The 23,148-nt window shown below is 42.0% G+C and overlaps 1 protein-coding gene across 1 annotated transcript in view; it reads right to left on the bottom strand.

Annotated features, from left to right (window-relative positions):
• Positions 1–23,148, bottom strand: part of MAP3K19 (mitogen-activated protein kinase kinase kinase 19) — a 36,465-nt gene continuing 13,317 nt past the window's right edge. The window contains 16 exon segments of the mRNA XM_029225998.1: positions 1–67; positions 4,906–5,603; positions 6,337–6,486; positions 9,301–9,738; positions 9,740–9,843; positions 9,846–9,914; positions 9,917–10,120; positions 10,336–10,456; positions 10,459–10,654; positions 10,656–10,992; positions 10,995–11,167; positions 11,169–11,429; positions 11,431–11,509; positions 11,512–11,627; positions 11,629–11,918; positions 13,601–13,644. Of these exon segments, the coding sequence (XP_029081831.1) occupies positions 1–67; positions 4,906–5,603; positions 6,337–6,486; positions 9,301–9,738; positions 9,740–9,843; positions 9,846–9,914; positions 9,917–10,120; positions 10,336–10,456; positions 10,459–10,654; positions 10,656–10,992; positions 10,995–11,167; positions 11,169–11,429; positions 11,431–11,509; positions 11,512–11,627; positions 11,629–11,918; positions 13,601–13,644 (3,347 nt within the window).

Raw genomic sequence — 23,148 nt, 5'->3', positions numbered from 1 at the left:
TCAATGACTTCTCTTCAAGAAGGAGTGCTTCAGGAGCTGGACAGCAGAAGGTCACTCATGCTGGTCCCTAAGAAGGGGAAAAAACACATTAGAGTAAACAGCACCCAGTATCGTGCCTGCCAACTAGATTCAGTTGACTCAAAATGCCAACTTTAACAATGGAAGTACAGCCTCTGCCAGTCAAACAGATTTGGATTGAGTCCAGACTCCAGATTTTAACTGTGTGATCTTAGGTGAGGGACTCCAACTCTTTCCTCATCAGTAAAATGGGGATAACAACACCTAACTCACTGGGAGAGTGTGTTTTTAAATTTTTATTGCAGTATAGTTGATTTACAATGCTGTGTTAGTTTCTGCTGTACAGCAAAGTGAATCAATTATATTCGTATATCCACTCTTTTTAAAATTCTTTTCCCATGTGGGTCATTACAGAGTATTGAGAAGAGTTCCCTGTACTATACATGAGGTCCTTATTAGTTATCTATTTTATATATAGTAGTGTGTATATGTCGATCCCAATTCATTGAGAGAATTTTTTTTAATAATGAATTTAAAAATATATATATATTTTTTTCTTGGCTGTACCGGGTCTTAGTTGCGGCACGAGGGATCTTTTTAGTTGCAGCATGTGGGATCTAGTTCCCTGACCAGGGATCGAACCCGGGCCCCCTGTATTGGGAGCAGGGAGTCTTAGCCACTGGACCACCAGGGAAGTCCCCATTGGGAGAATGTTTAAAAATGCATATACAACTTTGAAACAGTGTCACATACTAATAATTCAAAAATTAGTACCTATTATGATTCAAAACCAGTCCCTCCTTTTCCATTGTACTTTCTATCAATTTGTTTGGGGTATAATCTATACACAGTAAAATTCACGCTTTTAGATGTACAGTTTAATGCACTTTTAGTTAGCATGAAATTTATTTTTTAAATTGAGATATCCAGGATTGAAAAACCTTTAAGAGGTAGACATTTAAATATGTTTTGCTGATTAATTTGAATAATTCCATTTGGGGCACTCTTGGATGAGCATAAAGGGAGGCAGTTACTTAATTAGTACTATTATGGCTTAGGTTTATTCCCCCTCAAGAAATCAAAAAGCTTTTGCCAATGAACTAGTCAATGAACTAATGAACCAGTCACTGTTTATTCCAAAGGCATTCTTTTCGTTAAACTGGCTATCTTGATCATTTTGGAAGCAGATGACCAGGTAAAAATGGAAATAAAAATAAAATACGTTAAAAAGCAAGTGACCGGGCTTCCCTGGTGGCGCAGTGGTTGAGAGTCTGCCTGCCGATGCAGGGGACATGGGTTCGTGCCCCGGTCCGGGAAGATCCCACATGCCGCGGAGTGGCTGGGCCCGTGAGCCATGGCCGCTGAGCCTGTGCGTCCGGAGCCTGTGCTCCGCAACGGGAGAGGCCACAACAGTGAGAGGCCCGCGTACCGCAAAAAAAAAAAAAAAAAAAAAAAAAAAGCAAGTGACCAAAAATCATTCTAAAATAAAAAACCTCTCCCCTTCTGGAGGCTCTTTCTCCTGCCTTCAAAATATGCAGAAATCTCGTTTCTCTTCAAAAAAATCCTTAAATGACTACCATTTCTAGCTGCCATCCTGTTTCTTCTATTCCTGCCAAATTTCTCTAAGTTGGTCAAACCTGAAGATTTCTTTTTCAACATTCACTAACCTAAATCCTTACCATTTGGCCTACTCTTCTCTATAGAAATTGCTCTTTTAAAACTAACCATGACCTTCTCCTTACCAAATTTAATGAGCTCACCCTCCTTGTCATCTCTGTAGCATTTGAAGTATTTCACTACCCCCTTTTCTCTGAAACAGTCTCTACTTAAGAGAAACTGTCCTCTTTGTTCTTCTCCCACACTGTGGCAACTCACCTCCCCTTTTTTCCAGTTGTGTACTGGACTTAATTCTATGCATATTTTGTTATCTTCTCCCATGAGCACTTTCAAAAACATTTTCCTCAGCCCTCTAATTTTTTCATGATTATAGCTACCAACCTTATGATTTTCAAATATGCACTTCCAATGTTCACTGATTTCCTGAGCAACAATTCCACAGCTTCAAATGTTTCCTTCAACTTCCTCCACTGTTCCTCTTTCACAACTTTCTATTACTTCTTCCACTATCCACGTTCAAAACCATGAGATCCTATCATCCTCTATCACCAAGTCCTGATTCACCTTCCTCTGAAATACTGATATATATTTTTTTAATGTTTATTTATTTAGCCTGTGCCAGGTCTTAGTTGCAGCATGTGGACTCTTAGTTGCGGCATGCGTGTGGAATCTAGTTACCTGATGAGGGATCAAACCGGGGCCCCCTGCGTTGGGAGCATGGAGTCTTACCCACTGGACCACCAGGGAAGTCCCTGAAATACTGATATTTTGGAATCTACACTCCCACTGCTTCCATCACCATCAAAACCCAAACTCTGGATTCCAGAATAGCCTCCATTCGAGGTCCCTCTACTGAATCTGCTGTCTGACCTGCCTCGCCAAAGACCTTTTTCTTCATGGCATTCTCTACCCCAAATCCTTTGCAGTCCTCTGGTCTTCACTGCCTATCTCAACAAAGTTAAACCCCTTGGCCTGACTTCCCAGAACTTCTGAGACCTGCCCATAGGAGTACCCCCAGCCATGCTTCTTACTGCTTCCCCAGATTGATTTCTGTTCAGTCCTTGTTCCTGATTTTTACCTAATCATCTCTACTTCTGAATCTTTAAGAGTGCCTTACCCCTTTATTTATGACTATCCACACCTCCAAGAAGTTATTGTCATAGACAACAGGCAAGATTCTAGAGTCCTTAGGGTCTCTGGCATAGAATTGCAGGCTTGCAATATGACACTCATTAGGTAAGGTGTATTAGTATTCTCCCAAAGGGTTGTTAACTGTTGAGCCCTAATTACATACCCCAAGCTGTGCTAAGCAATTTACATACACCATTTCTCTTACCCTTCACAACAACGCTGTTAATTGATTACTACTGGTGTGAGTTGTGTATTGCTTAGTTTATGAAGCAATGGTTCAAAAGGAGAGCCAGAAAAAAATATTCCACCCTTTCTCTCTAAAGCCGTGTGTGTGTGTGTGTGTGTGTGTGTGTGTGTGTGTGTGTGTAATGAGAACTAGAAAGAAAATGAGAATAGCAAGCACTTTCTGTGGATCAATAATAGATAATTGTTCAATTCAGAACAAAGCAACTGCAGTATGTTTAAGAGCTAAGACCAATCTCCAAGACTAGTACTGGTCTATATGATATTCCTAATACCTTTATGTCCCTTTTGTGAGGTGTTTATTTTTTGGTGGGGGGGCTGGGGGGGCAGCTCTGTGCCTGGAGCTCTGTCCGCAAAATCCATGCTGGAACGCTTACGGCATCTCTGCATGTAGGGGTGCCCAGAACTGCAACCCTGGAGTGTGCGTTGCTGCCCTGGCCTATGTGATCCCCTGAAATCAACCAGGACATGCTGATTGGTGTACACATGTGCTGGGAGAGGGAGACAGTCTAAAGCAGACACTCATCGGCAGACAGGGAGGCCTGCGGGTTCTGGAGGTTAACTGAGAAAGATAAAATGAACCCATTCAGGGAGCTGGAGGTTGCCATATATGTTTGCTGAAAGCTGGGGCACTAGAATTTTTCATCTAGCAATAAGAAAGCATACTTCCTTGAAAGGCAAGAAATTTTGTTTGTTTCAGGCCTTCCTCATTCTGCACATGCAACTGAATGTTGAGCCTCACTAGGTGGGTGGATTTTAGGCTGTTCTACATCATCGTAGAGGCCAGGTACGTAGGCTTGAGCACCCCTACCCTACTCTTTAGCTCTCCTCCACTGTACACATACATGCATATACATATACACACTTTAACCAGAGCCATCTCTCTGCCTTTATCGTTTATTCTTTGAATTAAGATTTCATATGAGCAGAGAGTGCCTGGATAAGAAAAGTTTGAAAACCACACAAATGAGTAATCTCTAAGCTCCCTACAGTTCTAACATTTTTTTTTTTTTTTTTGCGGTACGCGGGCCTCTCACTGCCGTGGCCTCTCCCGCTGCGGAGCACAGGCTCCAGACATGCAGGCCCAGCGGCCATGGCTCACGGGCCTAGCCCCTCCGCGGCATGTGGGATCCTCCCGGACCGGGGCACGAACCCGTGTCCCCTGCATCGGCAAGCCGACTCCCAACCACTGCGCCACCAGGGAAGCCCCAGTTCTAACATTTTACACAGAACTTTATTCCATAAGTACCAGGAAGCCTCAGGACAGGAGAAAACAGGCAACCTTCTGGGGCTTTTCTGCTTCCCCAAACACTACCCATTTGATGCTTGAAACACTCCAATTAGAGATTTGTTCCTTCGGCTCAAAATGCTTCCTCTCGCTTTAAATGCAAGTGTTTCTGGGGAAACAATACATTAACTCTGTCAATCATCAATCAATCAGTTCCTATCATTCCCTTGATACGAATGAATTTCTCATATACTCTCCTGAGAGCTGGTTTTAGGAAGGAATGAGAACACTGGTTCCCCGAGAGGGAAGGGAGGCTAAAGCATAGGTGATGTCATTTCACCATGGCTAGTCCCTGGGAAGATGTCTCATTGGTAAATAAGTAGATCCTTAACAATTTTTGCACACCCATTGACTTGAGGAAGTATTGTCTGGACCTGATAAGACATTTCATTGAGGCACTTCCCACTTGAAGCATTACCCCCATACCCTGGTACAACAAGGAACACAATCACCCAATATGGCCAATCATGATTTTTTTCAGCACAAAATCACTCCCTGCTTGATTTCATAACACAAGCTGAGCTTATAATGGGCCATAAATTGCAGGGGAAACGTCAGCTGCTTGGAATCTCTGGGGATTTATCCTCCTCCTGCTTTCAGTTTCTTACCCGGTGAGGCACACACGCACGAAGTCTGCTGCGTTTTCTGAGAAGTGTTCTGGTAAAGGAGGCATCAGCCCTCGGTGTGCGCCAATGTAAAACATGGCTGCCATCCTGTCCATGGAAGCTAGTGGGGGCTTCCCTGTGGCCATCTCAAACACAGTGCAGCCAATGCTTCAGATGTCTGACTTCCATCCATAGCCAGAGTCATTGATGACTTCCGGAGCCATCCAATACGGAGTCCCATGCATGGACTTCAGCATGTCACTGTGGGTACCATTTAAGCCAGCCCAGGTCAAACGCTTGACACAGCCAAAGTCAATCAGCTTTATTATTCCAGTTGGCATAAGCATAATATTATTTCCTTTGATATTTCGATGCACCACACAGTTCGCATGGAGATAAGCAACACCTTGCAGAATTTGTTTTGTATATTTACAGAACACCATCTCAGGCAATGGCCCAAAATGGTTTATAATACTAGAGATTGAGCCACCAGGAACAAACTCCATGAAAATGCTTACAATGTTCTCCTCGAAGCATGTCCCCAAATAGGCCACAGTGTTGACATGTTTCAGTGCTTTGAGCAAATCTACTTCTTCCTGCAGTTTCCTATATTCTTTTTCAGTAGTTAACTTATCAGAGGTATCCAAAGCCACCTGTTTTACAGCTATTAGCTGTCCTTGGCAAATAAGACCACAATATACCTAGAAGCAAACCAATGCCTTATTATTAAATGTAAATGATGACACTTGTTCACAAAATGCCTCCCGAACACTTGCCTTTCTCTTAGCTGATACATCCCTACCTAAATGCAAAGTACTTAAGCAAATTGAATGTTTCACTGGAGCCAAGATGGGGATAAATAAGTAGCATAGTGAATGTGTATCATAATGGCTTGGGTTCAGTCTTCTCTTTACCAATCTGTGTAAATACTATCTAAAGTGCTGGGAATTTAGATGATCTTTTATGCAATTCACAAAATGTAAGGAACATCTTTTGTTTTTGCCACTCAGCAATGATTCTTCCAACTTCTGGTAACATAACTTGAACCGTTGAACAAAGAGACTTCTTTCCCACAGGACTTGGACCTCAGAGAATTAGAGGCTTGAAATACAATGGCCATTGTACTACCCCGTGGAGCCTGAGAACCAGAGCCAGAAGGAGACACAGAGAGGCCAGATCCCCAAGGACATTGTTTGACCCCTGAAACCAGCTGTGCCCCGAGCCAGTCCTACTTCAAATCCTTCAGTTACATAAAGCTGTGGACATCCTTTTCCTCAAGCCACTTTAGGCTGGGTTTCCCATTACTTCCAACTGAAAGAGTTCTAAGTAAAAGAGTATACGGGGTGGGGAGGGCACTCAGGAAGATTAGGGAAGAGGGAGGAGTCGAGCAGGAGTGGAGACTTTTTATTTCAACATGTTTCGTGTTTCACTTACTGTGCCGTAGGCTCCCTTCCCAAGGGTCTCACCCTTGGGCCACAGGATAGGTTCTTCATACTTTAAACTGTTTTCAGAAAATGTCTTCTTTTCATGTGAGTTGAAAAATCTCTCCTCTTTGTCACATACCCCAAAGCCATTACTGTATCTCTGGAAGAATGAGACACAAAGAAAAGTCATCATTACATTCTGAGTCCTTGGGACGGAGAGAAAGGGTGGAGAGTAAGGTCTTCCTTTCTTCTAACTTAGGACCAACCAGAGAAGGCCAAGTATGCACCCCTAACCAATCACGTGGGAGGCCCCTTCTAGTTAGCTGACCTACAGCTTCCCCAGGACAAGAGCCTCCAATCAGGGCACACCTGAAGCCTTTTTTCCACTAAAAAGCTTTCCTACTCCTTGCCTGCTTTTGAGTCTCGGCCAAACACAAGTGATGGTGGTTGACTCCTTTGCTATAGTGAGCTCTGAATAAACAACCTTTGTTCTATTTCCACAACGTACTCATACACTCAAATATACACACAGGTAAGCACATATGCCTACACTTCCATACACATACACATTTACACACAAATATACATACAGATAGATACTGTCTCTCTTACACATACACGCACATACATTCACCCATGCACAGCCATGCAAGCAAGTCTAATGGTCAAGACCAGCTGCAATGGACTAAACATCCATGGTCCTCTAGACCCTTGCTACTCAAAGGAGAACCTACAGACCAGCTGTTAGACTTTCAGAATCTCAGGCCTCAGACATACCAAATCAGTGTCTACATTTCAGCATGACCCTCAAGAGATGTGCATCCACAGTAGACTTTGAAAGGCCTTCCCCTGGAAGTCAGGAAACAAGTATATTTTTGTACAGCTTAGACCATGTTTACCAATTGTTTGATTGGGACCAAAACTACTTTGTCTTGATCTCCTCTATGAGTTCTTAAAAATAAATGATGACGGTGATGTAGAGGCACGGTGACGGTCCTTAAGAATAAGACAGGGCTTCCCTGGTGGCGCAGTGGTTGAGGGTCCACCTGCCGATGCAGGGGACACGGGCTCGAGCCCTGGTCTGGGAAGATCCCACATGCCGCGGAGCAACTGGGCCCGTGAGCCACAACTACTGAGCCTGCGCATCTGGAACCTGTGCTCTGCAACAAGAGACGCCGTGACAGTGAGAGGCCCGCGCACCACGAAGAAGAGTGGGTCCCGCTTGCCGCAACTAGAGAAAGCCCATGTGCAGAAACGAAGACCCAACACAGCCAAATAACTAAATAAAATTTATTTAAAAAAAAAGAATAAGACATTGCACAGGATCTCCTTCCTCGGGAATGAGCACGGGTGCCTCCTGAGGGCCATTTGGGTTCCTCCTCCCCAGCCTCTCATGTTTCTGTCCAAACTGAAATTTAAGGATTGCTTAGAAATGAAAAAATCACAAAAAGTCAACTTTTGACTCTGTGATTGCAGGGTAGGGTTATGGGCTGATTGTATTTACTAGCTTGTTAGATTTTCTTGAATGCGAAATGGCAGGCTGGTGGACCCATCTCAGACACACAGGCATGCACACATGTACCCCCAACACCCAGCCAAGCCTGGCAGCCTCTGTGAATCACTGCCCACGTCCCAGCCAAGACCAGGTTCACCATGAGGGTGAAGCTGGCCTTTTACAACCAGGAATATTTCCCACTGTGTAGTAATTAAGAGTGTGGGGCTGTCCCCACCACTCACTACCTGCGTGACTTTCTAAACCTCAGTTTCCTCACCTGCAAAATGGGGACTTGTTATTACCTTTAGTATTGATCTCATGGAGCTGTTATGAAGTATAGAAAGAAGACAGTATGATGTGTCTCACTCATATGTAGTAAGTTCTCAGTAAACTTAGCTATGGTATAATTATTTACCTTGTGTATTCTTCTGATCAATTAGCTAAAATAATGATTCCTGATCCTGAAAGAGTGTGATATCACCTGAGTTAGTGTACAGTAAATAATGTTTCAGCTAAACCTACTGTTTGTCTTTAAAATTTAGTAGAACAGGGGCTTCCTTGGTGGCGCAGTGGTTGAGAGTCCACCTGCCGATGCAGGGGACACGGGTTCATGCCCCGGTCTGGGAAGATCCCACATACTGCGGAGCGGCTGGGCCCGTGAGCCATGGCCACTGAGCCTGCGCGTCTGGAGCCTGTGCGCCGCAACAGTGAGAGGCCCGCGTACTGAAAAAAAAAAAAAAAATTTAGTAGAACAGGAGGCTCATATACTTCAGTGAGAACTAAAACAAACGTAACCTTACTACCTGCTGATATTCTTCTTACCACCCCACTCCAGTGCCAAACAAATTTTTTCAAAATGTGTTCAGGATTGTTGTTTATGCTTCCCTGAGAGCAACAGCTAAGTCTTGTACCCGACCATGTCTTCAGTTCTTATCCCAATAACAAAAACACAGGAGGCATCAATAATATTTTTGTGTTAAAGTAAACCATTTGGGAACAAATGCTCAGGTGCAGGGAATCTTTGAGAAATGAGCTTTTCATGTTTTCATATGGTCTTTTGGAACTAGATGGTGAGCTACTTCGGGGGCTGTGTTAATTTCTTTCTATCTCACACACCACTTAGAGTAATGCTTTACCCATAATTACCTCCCTGCTGTTACTTGTTGATTGAAAACATCATCACTGAATATAATATCTACCTATTTCAATAAGTAGCTTTGCTATATTAATGTAACCAAAGTGATTCCATTGCAGTGTCAGGCTAGCTAAATTCTAGAAGTAAGGCAACATAATGAAAACGTCTTAGCACGAGAGTCAGGGGACCTGGATTCCAAACTTGCAACCAAACAATGAGATCTTGATGAAACTATTTAATTGTTTAGGGTTACTGATTCCTCATTTGAAAATAAGGGGTTTGAAACAGATTGGCTCTGAGATCCCTTCCCTCCCCAATGAATCTCTGATTGTAATTATACCCACCTGTATTTTGACAGTTGTCTCTCCCCCTAATTCTTGCATGGTATTTCCTCTCTTACTGAGGGCAAGATTTTGGCTTTCAGGATCTGTTTCATCTGCCATTATTTGGCAAGAGTTGTCATCTTTCTCATCAAGAGCTAGTAGTTCTGCAGCTAGACAACCTAACAGTTCATCTGGAGATTCTTCATTCTTTACAGGGTCTAGAATTCCTTGGGAAATTGAATCTGCATCATTTAAAGTTTTTCCAAATGTTTGACATGGAATTGACTTATTAGCCAAACTATCATGATCCAAAGAATGTGCCCAACGTTGATATGCTTGAGAAGATGCACTTTCTTGTTTCTCTTGGAAAGAGAAACTCATAAGTGTTTTACACTTATCTGAAACACTGTCAAACTCTACCTCGTTAGTTAAAATTTGATTGGCAATTAGTTTCACCAGGAGATACTATAGTCTGCTTTTCTTGCAGTACATGCTTGCTGGAACTCTTCTCACTGGGCAGTGCCCAGCTGTTTTCTGAAAGGACAAATGGGGTTTGGTGATTTGCTCTTCCAGTTCATGCAGATCTCTGAGGCTCGTGGCAAGTATCTGATTGCTAGAAATGTCTCCTTCGTCAAGACTTCCTCCACAATGGACAAATCTGAGACAGGAAGGAATTCGTTCTGTTCGGTGGACTGCTCATGAGTCTGATCCATGTTCATGGGCTGAACTTCATCTTTGGAAGATAGAAAGTCATTTCCTGAAGACTTTATCTGCTATTCTGGTTCTGAAATACCATCACCATTTTCAGTGTCATTGCTACTTACAGGCTGGCAACGCTTTTCTTTTTTTTCTTTTTTCTTGCGGTACGCGGGCCTCTCACTCCCGGGGCCCCTCCCGTTGCGGAGCACAGGCTCCGGACGCGCAGGCTCAGCGGCCATGGCTCACGGGCCCAGCCGCCCAGCGGCATGTGGGATCCCCCCGGACCGGGGCACGAACCCGCGTCCCCTGCATCGGCAGGCGGACTCTCAACCACTGCGCCACCAGGAAAGCCCCAACACTTTTCTTTAGAAATTAAACTTTTGTGCTTTTGTTTAATGCCAAGAGAAGACTTTGGGGGTTTAATATGTGGTCTTTTCTGAGAGAGTCTGGTTCGGCTCTTGCTGGTCCTCTCACTGTGTGTGAAGATCGACATTTATTGGTGATACATCTGCCCGATGAAGCTGAGCATATCTCTTGGAAATATTTGTTTTCATGCTGTTCAGCCTCTGGCATCTGACGATAAATAGGAGTCCTGAACGTTTCGTAGATTCCACGTCCATTTGCAGTTGAACTGATTTCTTTGAACATGTCACTGTACTTCAGATCTAAGTAATTTAGGCTCTGTTGGTTGAGCAGAGAGAGGAACAGAAGACTTTTTTATTCCTGGATTTTTACAGATGCAAGGGAGTGATTGCTTTTTAGGTTTCAAAGCCCGGTAAGTGGATTGCTTCTTTTCTATCTGTGGCGTTCTCTTTTGAAACGTGGGTGATTGCCGAGGTCTGGGGTCCACAAGCCCCAGAGCAGGAAAAACTTGAGTTTTTATGCTGGTTTTGTGCATGGTAGGCTTCATGGAACTTTCAGTGGAAACCATGAAATTCTGAGGTGTCCTGTTACTGGCCTTGGTCTTTGAATCCAACTTATTTCTCTGGGTTTTCATTTTATGCATGTCATTTCTTGGTCTGCAAGTATGTTGAAGCTACTGTTGTTATGAAGGATGCCCTTTCTTTTTTGGAGGCTTGGTTTAGTTGTTGCTGGTTCCTTGGGAGTTTCATCTCCAGGGAAAGTGATGTGGATAAGAGGCACCATCCCGTTCATTTCTGGTTTGGTTGCCTCTGCTACTGATATTTTTGTTTGTCTCCATGCTTCTGTGATCTTCTGGGAGCTTTTCAATGGGGTCATGAGGAACTATATTGGACAAACTTTTAAGAACAGTATACTCTTCTGAAATATGATTTGGCTCAATTACTTCCCCTTTATGTGCTGAAGCAGTTTTTGAATCAGCTTTATCATTTCTAGTCCCTTCATCCTGGCTTAGAGTCATTTCTGAATGCAGGGCTTCTTGGAACTTGACTGGTTTGATATATCCAGCTTCTGAATCTCGTTCATAGTTTCTTTCCTGATGAAAGAGATTGAGTGCTCTCTTCTGCTCTTCTCACTTCAGCACCATGGCAGTCAATATCCACTTCCCTATCGTAGGAAAATTGCCTTCCTTGAAATTCTCAAAGGACACCAAAGACTGTCCTTTTTCAAAGTGAGAGATTTCAATGTTGACACATCACTCTGTTTCCTTGGATTTCCTACTCTCCTGTCTCCAGGTGTTGTCTGTGATGGTGAGCCTTCCAAAAAAAGCACATGTTTCTGGACCAGATAGAGCTATCAAATGACCTGAGAGTCTGATCCCCTAACACCTTGAATGGTGCTTCCTTCTGCTTGTTTGATGGTCTAAACTCACCAGATCGACTAACAGGCTCTGAGAGCTTAGGTATGAAAGTTATGAAGCTTGGAATATTTCTTTCTCTCTCTTTCTGATCCTTATGATTTGGGGGTATAGTAAGAAGACAGGATCTCACAGGCAAGGGTGACAATGGTGGCTGAGGGAACTAAAAGGAAAGAGAAAAAGAATGAATGCAGAAACACATACGCATATCATATTAATAAAGTAATCTGAAGAAATTTCAAGATTCTCTTTAGGAAGTCCTTTAAAGTACAAAGTTATCCTGGAGATCACAGTTTTAAAAACTAAAATCTTATGCCTGGTGTTTTTTAAGAACCAAGGTAAGACAACACTTTTAAAAACCAATGTTAACATATATAAAGATTCATGGTTATATGTTTAAAATAAAGGCCCTACATTGTAAACAATAGAACTTTTAAGTTTTTTAAAATTTCTATTCTCTTTTCTGTTTACTTTCTGTTTTATTTCATTCTCTTTTCTATTTACTTTCCATAGAATTGATCTAAGATTTTTAAAATTCCCCCTTAGAACAGCTTAAAATTGCTGTTACATTTACTGTAATAGTGATCGTTAGGTTGCAAACCAACCCAGAATTTGTATTCAGAACACAACTGTTCCTCATTATTTGGCTGAATTGTTTTGTTGAGAGTGGCTTATAAATGTGCCTCACTATACACTTGAGAGTTAGCTCCCTAAATGGGTTTTAATTCTCCTTGGCCCTCCATTTTCAAATTAAGCAAGTTTATATTATTATCAACCTCTAGAGGTCAGTGTAACCCAATATATAATATTCAGCTTTTTGGTTGGTTAAGCTATAAGCTCTAACTTTACAGTTTTCACTGTGGCCTTCCCCCTCCACCACCCAACCCTCCGGGTATAGAGATTTGATAACTAATTATATCAATATTTATAGGCATAGATCACGAGTGGTAATTGAGAGCTTTATGTTTAATTTTCATTCTGTTGCCACCTGTGTGTAAGAAGACAGGAAAAGGAAACTGACACTAGAAACAGGCATTAGAAACAGGTGAGATGCAGTATAATCCCCTAGTTTCATTACCTAGATGACTTTCTTCCATCTCTCAAAATACAGATTCTCCCAGTGCTTAAACACCTCTGCAGTAACAGCCGTTATTTCATTTATTTACTTTTTAGGCCAATAAAGTCCTTTTTTCAACACTAAGCAGTACCTATGCATTTTCTCAAAGGCTCATAGAATACAGAAGAGTCAGTTGAGAGAATTGCAAGGCTCTTTCCAAACGCTTTACTTACAAATGAGACAACTAGGAAAATCTTTCTACCAATGGAAAAAGAATTACCTCATTTCTCAATACGTTAAAAGAAGAAAAATTAAATATGTCCAAAAGAGCTACTCACTTCATTATGTGGACAACGGGAAAACACCCCAGAAAAGAAATATACGTGTCAAGATATAATTTTCCCAGAAATTAGCTCCTCTATAAACTGTATGTGAGTTGTGGTTTTTCCAAGATATATGCTGAGGATTTGGGCTCTGAGGGTTTTTTTTTTGCGGTATGCGGGCCTCTCACTGACTGTTGTGGCCTCTCCCGTTGCGGAGCACAGGCTCCGGACGCGCAGGCTCAGTGGCCATGGCTCACGGGCTCACGGGCTCACGGGCTCAGCCGCTCCACGGCATGTGGGATCTTCCCACACCCGGGCACGAACCCGGGTCCCCTGGATTGGCAGGCGGACTCTCAACCACTGCACTGCCAGGGAAGCCCTGGGCTCTGAGTTCTTTGATAGGATTTGTCTCTAACAAGATGCTTTGGTTAATCCTTAAGTCAAAAATGCTCAAACTACTCTTACCTCAATTCTCCGGCTACTATACTTCATATTAGAAGAGGAAAACACTGTAACAAGAAAAATTATTATTTTTTAATAAGATTTTTTTAAAAAAAGATAAATTTATTTATTTCTGGCTGCGTTGGGTCTTCCTTGCTTCCTTCCTTTCTCTAGTTGTGGCGAGCAGGGGCTGCTCTTTGTTGCAGTGCTCAGGCTTCTCATTGCAGTGGCTTCTCTTGTTACGGAGCACGGGCTCTAGGAGCGCGGGCTTCAGTAGTTGTGACACATGGGCTCAGTAGTTGTGGTGCACAGGCTTAGTTGCTCCGTAGCATGTGGGATCTTCCAGGACCAGGGCTCGAACCCGTGTCTGCTGCATTGGCAGGCGATTCTTAACCACTGCGCCACCAGGGAAGTCCCCAAAATTATTATTATTATTATCAGATATTCTTAGTAGTAGAGTGAACACAGTCGGCCTTAAGCCAGGCGATGGCGATGGAGTGATCTTGGTGCTGAGGTTTGAGGAAAAGTTGTCAAAATGAAGAATTTTTCCAGGTGTAATCCACATGGCAGTGGGTACAGAATGATTGCACAAAACTACTGCCACTGAAGAGGGTTGTTGTTTTATATACAATGTTGTTTTTTATATATATCTATGTTATATATATCTCTCTGTTTTATATTTATAACATTTGCGTATATATAGTGATATTTATTTATTTTTATTTATATTCCTTTTGGAAGCACATGACCTCTGGATCAGAAAGCAGAGCACTTATCACCCACAGGGCATCCTAGTGCCAGTTCCCTGCAGCCCGATTTCCCACAGGTTGACACAAATGAGAACCAGGTGCTTACCTGCACCGGTAGTGAGGCTGCACCGTAGGAGGAGACCCTGAAATTATGAGACTCAGAGCTTATGTATAGAGTTCTGGCAGTTCAACCCATCTTCCCCTTCTGAGAAAGAGAGACCTTCACTATGAAATGTAAGCAAGTGTCTCCAGGAGAAGGGGGAAATGTGTCTCTGGGTTTTGTCTGTTTTTTACCCTATTAAGTAAGTAAACAGCTCTTGGCAAAGCCAGCTTCAGTCTTTCTGGAGCAATAGCTTATCTCTAACTTCCAAGGCATGTTTGCCATTCAGTCATCTTTCAACCTAGTCTCCTAGTGCTTTTTGCTCAGAAAACCCAGACTTTGCAGAAATGTGAGAGTATTTATGTATAATTGTCTCCAATCCGTTGTTTGAACTCAAACATGGGATAGATCATAAATTCTGAAGGAGTGTGGGGAATGGTGAGATGAGATTTACTAGGTAGGGTAAAACCCAGACGTTGTTTTCTTCTTACCAAAACATCAGAATGGTCCCTAAAAACCCCACTCACCATCATGGGTTGAAGCTGAAGCCAAAAGCTCCAATATGTTCAGGGTCAAAGCAGGCACATAAATGAATGAAGTGGGGTAAGTAGGGACAGTGGTGAACTGAAATTATGTGCCCCAATTACAGGGATATCCATTCCCCAGTTCTAGTTGGTGTTGTCCATTCCAGATGGGTAGTCCAGCACTGCTGGATCTTCCAATTGCCAAGAGAAGCCAGAGAGCTGGAGACTTTATGTGAAATCTCCTTCCCATCCCTTTTTAAAATACTTTGAAGGCCGAACAAAATATGCCTGTAGGTCCTTTTTGGCCACAGGCTGCCATTTTGAAATTTCACTTAGCGAGACCTCTCTGAGATGTACCACAGGTAGAAGCCATTCTCAGGTGAAAAATGGTCACCTAAGAGGATTCCAATAGGAGGGGGATGCGGACATTCCCCTTAGCCACAGCTGGCCAGAGCACCACCCCAATTCTTTTTTTTTTTTTTCTTTGCAGTACGCGGGCCTCTCACTGTTGTGGCCTCTCCCGTTGCGGAGCACAGGCTCTGGATGTGCGGGTCCAGCGGCCATGGCTTACGGGCTCAGCCGCTCCGCAGCATGTGAGATCCTCCCAGACCGGGGCACGAACCCGTGTCCCCTGCATCGGTAGGCGGACTCTCAACCACTGCGCCACCAGGGAAGCCCCACCCCAATTCTTTATCCATTTATTTAACCAATATTCATTGAGTGCCTACTGAGTAGCCAACACTGTCCCAGAAGATGGCAATATAATTGTGAACAACAAAGACAAAATTCTTGCCCTCATTGAGGTTGTATGCTAGAGGTTGAGATTTTCTGTTGAAAAGATATTACAAGTTAATACTAGAAATATAACTGAATATGATTTATAGTTGGGTGCTTATGTATAACACCCTGAGTTTAAAAAATTCAGGTATTATAAATATTTAGATGAGTAATATCCAGTATTGATAAGGAATGACGTGAGATATAAAGGCACTCTTAAACATTTCTGGTGAGAATGTAGAGGTAAGATCTTTCCAGTAGGTAATGTGGTAATATATATTGAAAGCCTTTTTAAATGTGTATAGAATTCCAGTTAAAAGATTAAATGTACAAGCTTTTCTCCACTCTCTCCACAAACCTCACTAAAATGATGGTAGACTAATTTTTTAAAAAGGTAAAGAAGGGAATTCCCTGATGGTCCAGTGGTTAGGACTCAGTGCTTTCACTGCCAGGGCCCGGCTTCGATCCCTGGTCTGGGAACTAAGATCCTGCAAGCCATGCAGCCAAACAAAAAAAATAAAAGGTGAAAGAACAGCAAAAACCTAGATGGTAAAATCACACATGCACGACATCAACAAAATTTTGGAAGGTGAAAACTATTGATGAGCTTCCTTGGTGGCGTAGCGGTTGAGAATCCGCCTGCTGATGCAGGGGACACTGGTTCAAGCCCTGGTCCGGGAAGATTCCACATGCCGCGGAGCAACTAAGCCCATGTACCACAACTACTGAACCTGTACTCTAAAGCCCACGAGCCACAGCTACTGAGCCCGCATGCCACAACTACTGAAGCCCGTGCACCTAGAGCCCATGCTCCGCAACAAGAGAAGCCACTGCAAGGAGAAGCCCGTGCACCACAACGAAGAGTAGCCCCTGCTCACCACAACTAGAGACAGCCCGCACGCAGCAACGAAGACCCAACACAACCATAAATAAATAAATTTATTTTTTAAAAAAACTGTATGGATGAATAATAACCAGCTTAGTAGTCAGCTTTCTCTGTTCTGCTCACTGCCTGCAGAGTGTAGAACTCAACAAGAAATAATAACCCCAGAAAGGAGCAGGAATTAAAGATACCAGGTACCTCTGAAGGTGGGCTTGCAGGTGAGTCTGAAACGGGTTGCTTCAAACTCTGTACAAGGAGTTGGTTCCAGATTCCCTGTCCTGTGTCCTGCTCCACTTGTCAGGGGTTGCTCTTCTCCATTCCTGGCTGGAAGTTTATTCTCTGAAGAGCTTGAAACAAAGATGCGAAGGAGCTAGGTACAGCTGAGAGCAGAAACCGGGTGCTGGAGTGAAAATGTGAGGATAAATGAAAGCCTCCAAATTGACATATGACACTCCAGCCTTATAACCTACAGGCAGGAGCTTGGATTCTCCTTCTCTCGGGCAAACTAGCTGAGAGAAAAGCCTACCTACGCATCCTGACACTAGGGGAATCCGTCACCCAACCATCCAGGTCTCTGTCCACTCCACAAGCCCCCTCGAGCCTCTGGCACTTTTTAGTCTCCCCCTCTTAAATACAAATAATCGCCAAGGATCAACTGATATATGGGAATAGCCTCTAACATGAAAATACACAGAACAAAACAGAAAGAAAGAAGAGAGCTCAGAGGAAATAGAGACAATGAAAAACTACCATTAATATCATTCATGTACCTTCTTCAGGAAGCTATGGGAAAATTTACCTTCCTAAAGTGAATGCATTAATCAAGAGAGAGGAAGCCGTGTACCCAGTACACAGGGGTTCAACACAGAGGGTAGCCAAGGGCATTTCCAGGATAATGATGAGGAACTCCCAAAGAGACAGCTGGTCAGGAGGTCCAACACAGAGTGAAAACAGGAGGGCAGAGCATTCCAGGAGCAAGGTCTTAGAAAACAAGAAACCAATGGATTACCTGGTGTGCAGTTGCTGTATTGAGGTACGTTTCACAGGTCCATCAGACAGGATGGGGATGAATTAGTGACAGATATACAGAAAGTAAGCAAATGGTGAAATGAGGTGAGTATTAAAGCTGGGATAAATAGAATGTCTCAAAAGAAAAGCAATGTAATCATAGCACACCCTGGGGCTCAGCTGTGAATGGTATTTTACCTAGTCATAATAAGGGAGACATTGAATATTAATTTTTTTTAAAGCACAAAGATTTCGAAGCTTGCCTGTGTGTATACAGAGTAATATAAAATTGTTAAACCCTAATAGATAATGCCTAAATTAAGCAATCAAGCAATGTAGTTATAAACATGTTATTTAGAAAAGTGGAATTACATTCTAGAAGAAACGGTCTTGAAACAGTATTTGTACTTCTTATTTCTTACTTTTTATTTTTGCTCACCTGTCTTTTCTGAATTTTTCTTAATTGACATATATATTGATTGTCTAAAATTTAAGATTGCATTTAAACAGAAATATTTTTAAAAAGGGAACAAACACCAGCCTGGTAAACCCAGCTGACTTCTTCAGACAAGATCATAACACCAATGGAGCAGATCCCATCACAGAATACTGACCTAACCCTGTTTGTTCTTGTTTGAATGTGCTACTTTTATTACGTCTTCAAGACTTTCTGTGGTTTGGCCAGGAGAAGAGGATATTTCCATAATGTCCAATTCAATCTCTCCATCCATCCTTCCTCCAGTTTGTACCTGAACCAACTGCCCTCCCTTTTCTCTAAATTCACCTCCACCACAAGACTAAATACTTCTCCTTTTTTTCCCTCATAACTAAAGTGGGGCTCAAATGGGCGGTGTGAGCTCTGAACACACATGACATGGTGCTTAAGCATGTTGGCTTCAAAGACAGGGAGTCCAGCTTTGAACCCAGCCTCTGTGACCCATCAGTTAATGTGACCTGGGCATGCACTTAACCTTCTGAGGCTCACTTTCCTTATTTCTAAAACAAGCATGCTAATATTACCTATATCAGTGAATATTTGTGCCTTGTGGTAATAGGCACTCAATAAATGGTGACTGTCATTGTTATTAATTCAATATATATTTTAAAATAGTTATGTGTCAGATCTGGAGCGAGGTGTGCAGAGGTGCGACGGTTTTTGCCTTTGTCATCTGGTGAAGACCAGCACATAAAAAGACAGTGACAATTCAGCATGATGGGTGTTATGTTGCAGACAAGGTCAGGATCCTATGGGAGTCCAAAGGCCTGGCGACTCCCCCAGTCTTGGGGACATTCAGGAAGACTTCCCAGAGGAGGGGGTTTCTAAGGGGAGAGCTGAAGGATGGCTTAATGTTCCGGCAGAGAAAAACAACATGTGCAAATATTCACATATTTGTTCTGGGAACAGAAGGCGTTTGGTGATGCTTATGTTTAGCACCTGCTGAGGAAGAGTGGCAAGAGAGGAGGCCGAAGAGAGGCTGTGGACAACTGGGAGTGAGATTTCTGGATTTCAAGGAACAAGATCCTGGGTCTACGTCACAGTCCAGACCTGTTGTTAACACTTTTATACACAGCCTATCGAAACTCGGCTTCAACATCATGTTAAATGAAATCAGCCAGACAGAAAAGGACAAATGTTGTATGATTTCACTTATATGAGGGACCTAGAATAGTCAAATTCATAGAGACATAAAGTAGAACAGTGGCTACCAGGGGTACGGGGGGAAAGTAGAAAGGAGAGTTAAAGTTGAATGGGTATAGATCTTCAGTTTTGCAAGATGAAAAAGTTCTGGGGATGCATAGTGGCAATGGTTGTGCAACAATGTAAATGTATTTAATTCCACTAAACCATACACTTAAAAATGGTTAAAATAGTAAATTTAATGTGATGTACATTGTACCACAATAAATTTAAAATTAAAAATTTTTTTAAAACACCACTGCATCATTTAAATTTCATTTGAGCTCTACCCTTGCACCCAAATCCTATAATAATATTCTATTTTTTTCCCTTTTTTTGGTGAGATGCTTCACATTTCCTCTGCTGTGCGATATCTCTCATTGCAATAAGCCAATAAATGCAAAATTTTGGACTACAGGTTTGTCCCTGGTGGTTTAGGCCACTTGGTTTAGGACAGTGGTAAGCAGACATCAATGAGAGCAACGTCCTAAGGGGAAACACTGGCACCAGTGTGCTATCTGGTAAATAAGTCTTGGGCTAGATAGAACAGCTAACTCAAATCTTGGAGGAAAGCATCCTCAGTGTAGGCCCCCCAAACTCCCATAGATAAAAATAAACCAAATATGAGTTCCCTGTAAAGATTTTCAAACGCTGAAGAAAAAGATCAGTAAAGAAATATTTATGGACCAAAGAATAAAGGAATAACTGTGTAATTAAATGAACTCACCTTCAGATTTTCTCGGCTGCCCCTTCAGAAAGTGAGGAACATCTTCTCTGGCTACAGACTCAGAGATGTTCGGTTCTAAGCAAGGTCTTGGCAAAAAAAAGCCCAAGTTCACATTGCCGAGCTACTGGTAATGTTCCTCTTTCTTCAGGAGTAAAGGCTGCCTGGTCACCATATTTGCCCTGGAGTCTACCATCTCAATTTCATTGGAAGTGAAACAGAATGTGCTGGTGCCCATTCCTGATGCACTGAGGTTATCTGACTAAAAGGCAGGAGAAAAGGTTTGATTTAAAAGTCATTCCAGCCCAACATCACTAGAAAGTTTGGAGGACTACTTCCAAACGGTGCTGCTGTGTGGAATGGCTGTATTCCTGAAAGCACAAGACCTCCCTGTCCTCTGAGTTGCTCCCCACCTCATCTGCCCTCTGCCCCTCGCACTTTAGTTTTCCCATTCCCTGTTTCCTCAAGCAGAGAAATCAGAGGGTTAAAGGGGAGACATAGGGGGGTGCATCCTTGTACTTCTCCAAAGGTGTTGACCAAAGGCCTTTGACCATTCTCCAAAGGCCCAGTGCTTCTCAACCTATCTTTGGTGAAGAATCCTTTTAAAATTTTCCATTGCATTGTGGGCTGAAAGTTTTGTAATATGTAATCAAAGTGAAAGACTATATGAAATGAACATATGAAAAATTAAAAGAAATTCAAAAACATGAAAATAAATTATAAGACACTGATGAAAGAAATTAAAGATGATAAGACTATACTATAAAACTACAGTAATCAAGACAGTATGGTACCGGCACAAAACCAGAAATATAGATCAGTGGACCAGGATAGAAAGCCCAGAGATAAACCCATGCACATACGGTCACCTTATCTTTGATAAAGGAGGCAAGAATATACAATGGAGAAAAGACAGCCTCTTCAGCAAGTGGTGCTGGGAAAACTGGACAGCTACATGTAAAAGAATGAAATTAGAACACTCCCTAACATCATACACAAAAATAAACTCAAAATGGATTAAAGACCTAAATGTAAGGCCGGACACTATCAAACTCTTAGAGGAAAACATAGGCAGAACACTCTATGACATAAATCACAGCAAGATCCTTTTTGACCCACCTTCTAGAGAAATGGAAATAAAAACAAAAATAAACAAATGGGACCTAATGAAACTTCAAAGCTTTTGCACAGCAAAGGAAAACATAAACAAGACCAAAAGACAATCCTCAGAATGGGAGAAAATATTTGCAAGTGAAGCAACTGACAAAGGATTAATCTCCAAAATTTACAAGCAGCTCATGCAGCTCAATAACAAAAAAACAAACCACCCAATCCAAAAATGGACAGAAGACCTAAATAGACATTTCTCCAAAGAAGATATACAGACTGCCAACAAACACATGAAAGAGTGCTCAACATCACTAATCATTAGGGAAAGGCAAATCAAAACTACAATGAGATATCATCTCACACCAGTCAGAATGTCCATCAACAAAAGATCTAGAAACAATAAATGCTGGAGAGGGTGTGGAGAAAAGGGAACACTCTTGCACTGTTAGTGGGAATGTAAATTGTTACAGCCACTATGGAGAACAGTATGGAGATTCCTTAAAGAACTAAAAATAGAACTACCATACAACCCAGGAATCCCACTACTGGGCATATACCCTGAGAAAACCATAATTCAAAAAGAGTCATGTACCACAATGTTCATTGCAGCTCTATTTACAATAGCCAGGACATGGAAGCAACTTAAGTGTCCATCAACAGATGAATGGATAAAGAAGATGTGGCACATATATACAATGGAATATTACTCAGCCATAAAAAGAAAAGAAATTGAGTTATTTGTAGTGAGGTGGATGGACCTCATACATCATACTTCACTCATACAGAGTGAAGTAAGTCAGAAAGAGAAAAATAAATACTGTACGCTAACACATATGTATGGAATCTAAAAAACAAAACAAAACACAACAAAAATTAAACCTACTAGACCTACTAGAGAATGGACTTGAGGACACGGGGAGGGGGAAGGGTAAGCTGGGACAAAGCGAGAGAGTGACATGGACATATATACCCTACCAAATGTAAAATAGATAGCTAGTGGGAAGCAGCCACATAGCACAGGGAGATGGGTGTCTTTCATACCAGTTTTATAGTCATCCTTGAGGGCAAACACCTAGCTGACAAGTTGGAGTAAGAAAAACATACAGCATACTTTCCTAATAACTAAACTGTCAGTGAAAAGGATGTTCTAGTAAAGGCTAGGTATAGTTAGTATTTTGCTGTGGAAATTAGAAAACTGGGCAGTGTATTCATGTGAACACGTTCTTAAGAATGACTGTACTTTTACAATCATTGAGGACTAATAAACCCAGGTTATTTTTTTTTTACCCAGAATATTTTTAAGCAAACTTAATGTGTTCAAAATCTGTTAATTGGTTGATTTCTTCTTTTATTTTAAAACAAGGAGCAAAGATACAATAAGCGAGTATGAGAAATACCTGCCTTTTTAGACATTGTGAAAAGTTAATGGCCCCTAAATGGAAAAAAAAAAATTTGGTCCTAAATGGCGGAGGGGAGGGGGAAAGATTATACAACATTCTGGCTCTGAAATCATCTTGGAACACGTCTGTTCTCTTTTTGTCTTTTGAATACTGTGAGTAGTCACGGGAGCCTCTAAACATATCCAGTGATCCAGGAAAGAGGATGCACTGTTAACATGTAAAAATAAAACACTTGTTCCCATCTGAGTGAATCTTTCCAGTAAGAGGATGCATTAATAAAATAACCGTGGGACTTCCTTGGTGGTCCAGTGGTTAAGACTTCACCTTCCAGCACAGAGGGTGCAGGTTCGATCCCTGGTTGAGAAGATAAGATCCCACGTGCCTCACGGCCAAAAACCCAAAAAATATAAAACAGAAGCAGTATTGTAACAAATTCAATAAAGACTTTTAAAAAATGGCCCACATCAAAAGAATCTTTAAAATTAATTAATTAACCCCACCAGAAAATGTTACAGTGGAGAGAAACTAAAAGGCAACATTTAAACACAACCAGAAACATAATTTCCTTGCAGAAGAGGTGCAAATGACATTCATAAAAGTTGGGAAATGACGATTAATT

Source organism: Monodon monoceros, unplaced genomic scaffold (genome assembly GCF_005190385.1).
Source record: "Monodon monoceros isolate NGI ecotype Baffin Bay Population unplaced genomic scaffold, NGI_Narwhal_1 Super_Scaffold_16, whole genome shotgun sequence".
NCBI lineage: Eukaryota > Metazoa > Chordata > Mammalia > Artiodactyla > Monodontidae > Monodon > Monodon monoceros.
This window is presented reverse-complemented; position numbering and strand designations above follow the sequence as displayed.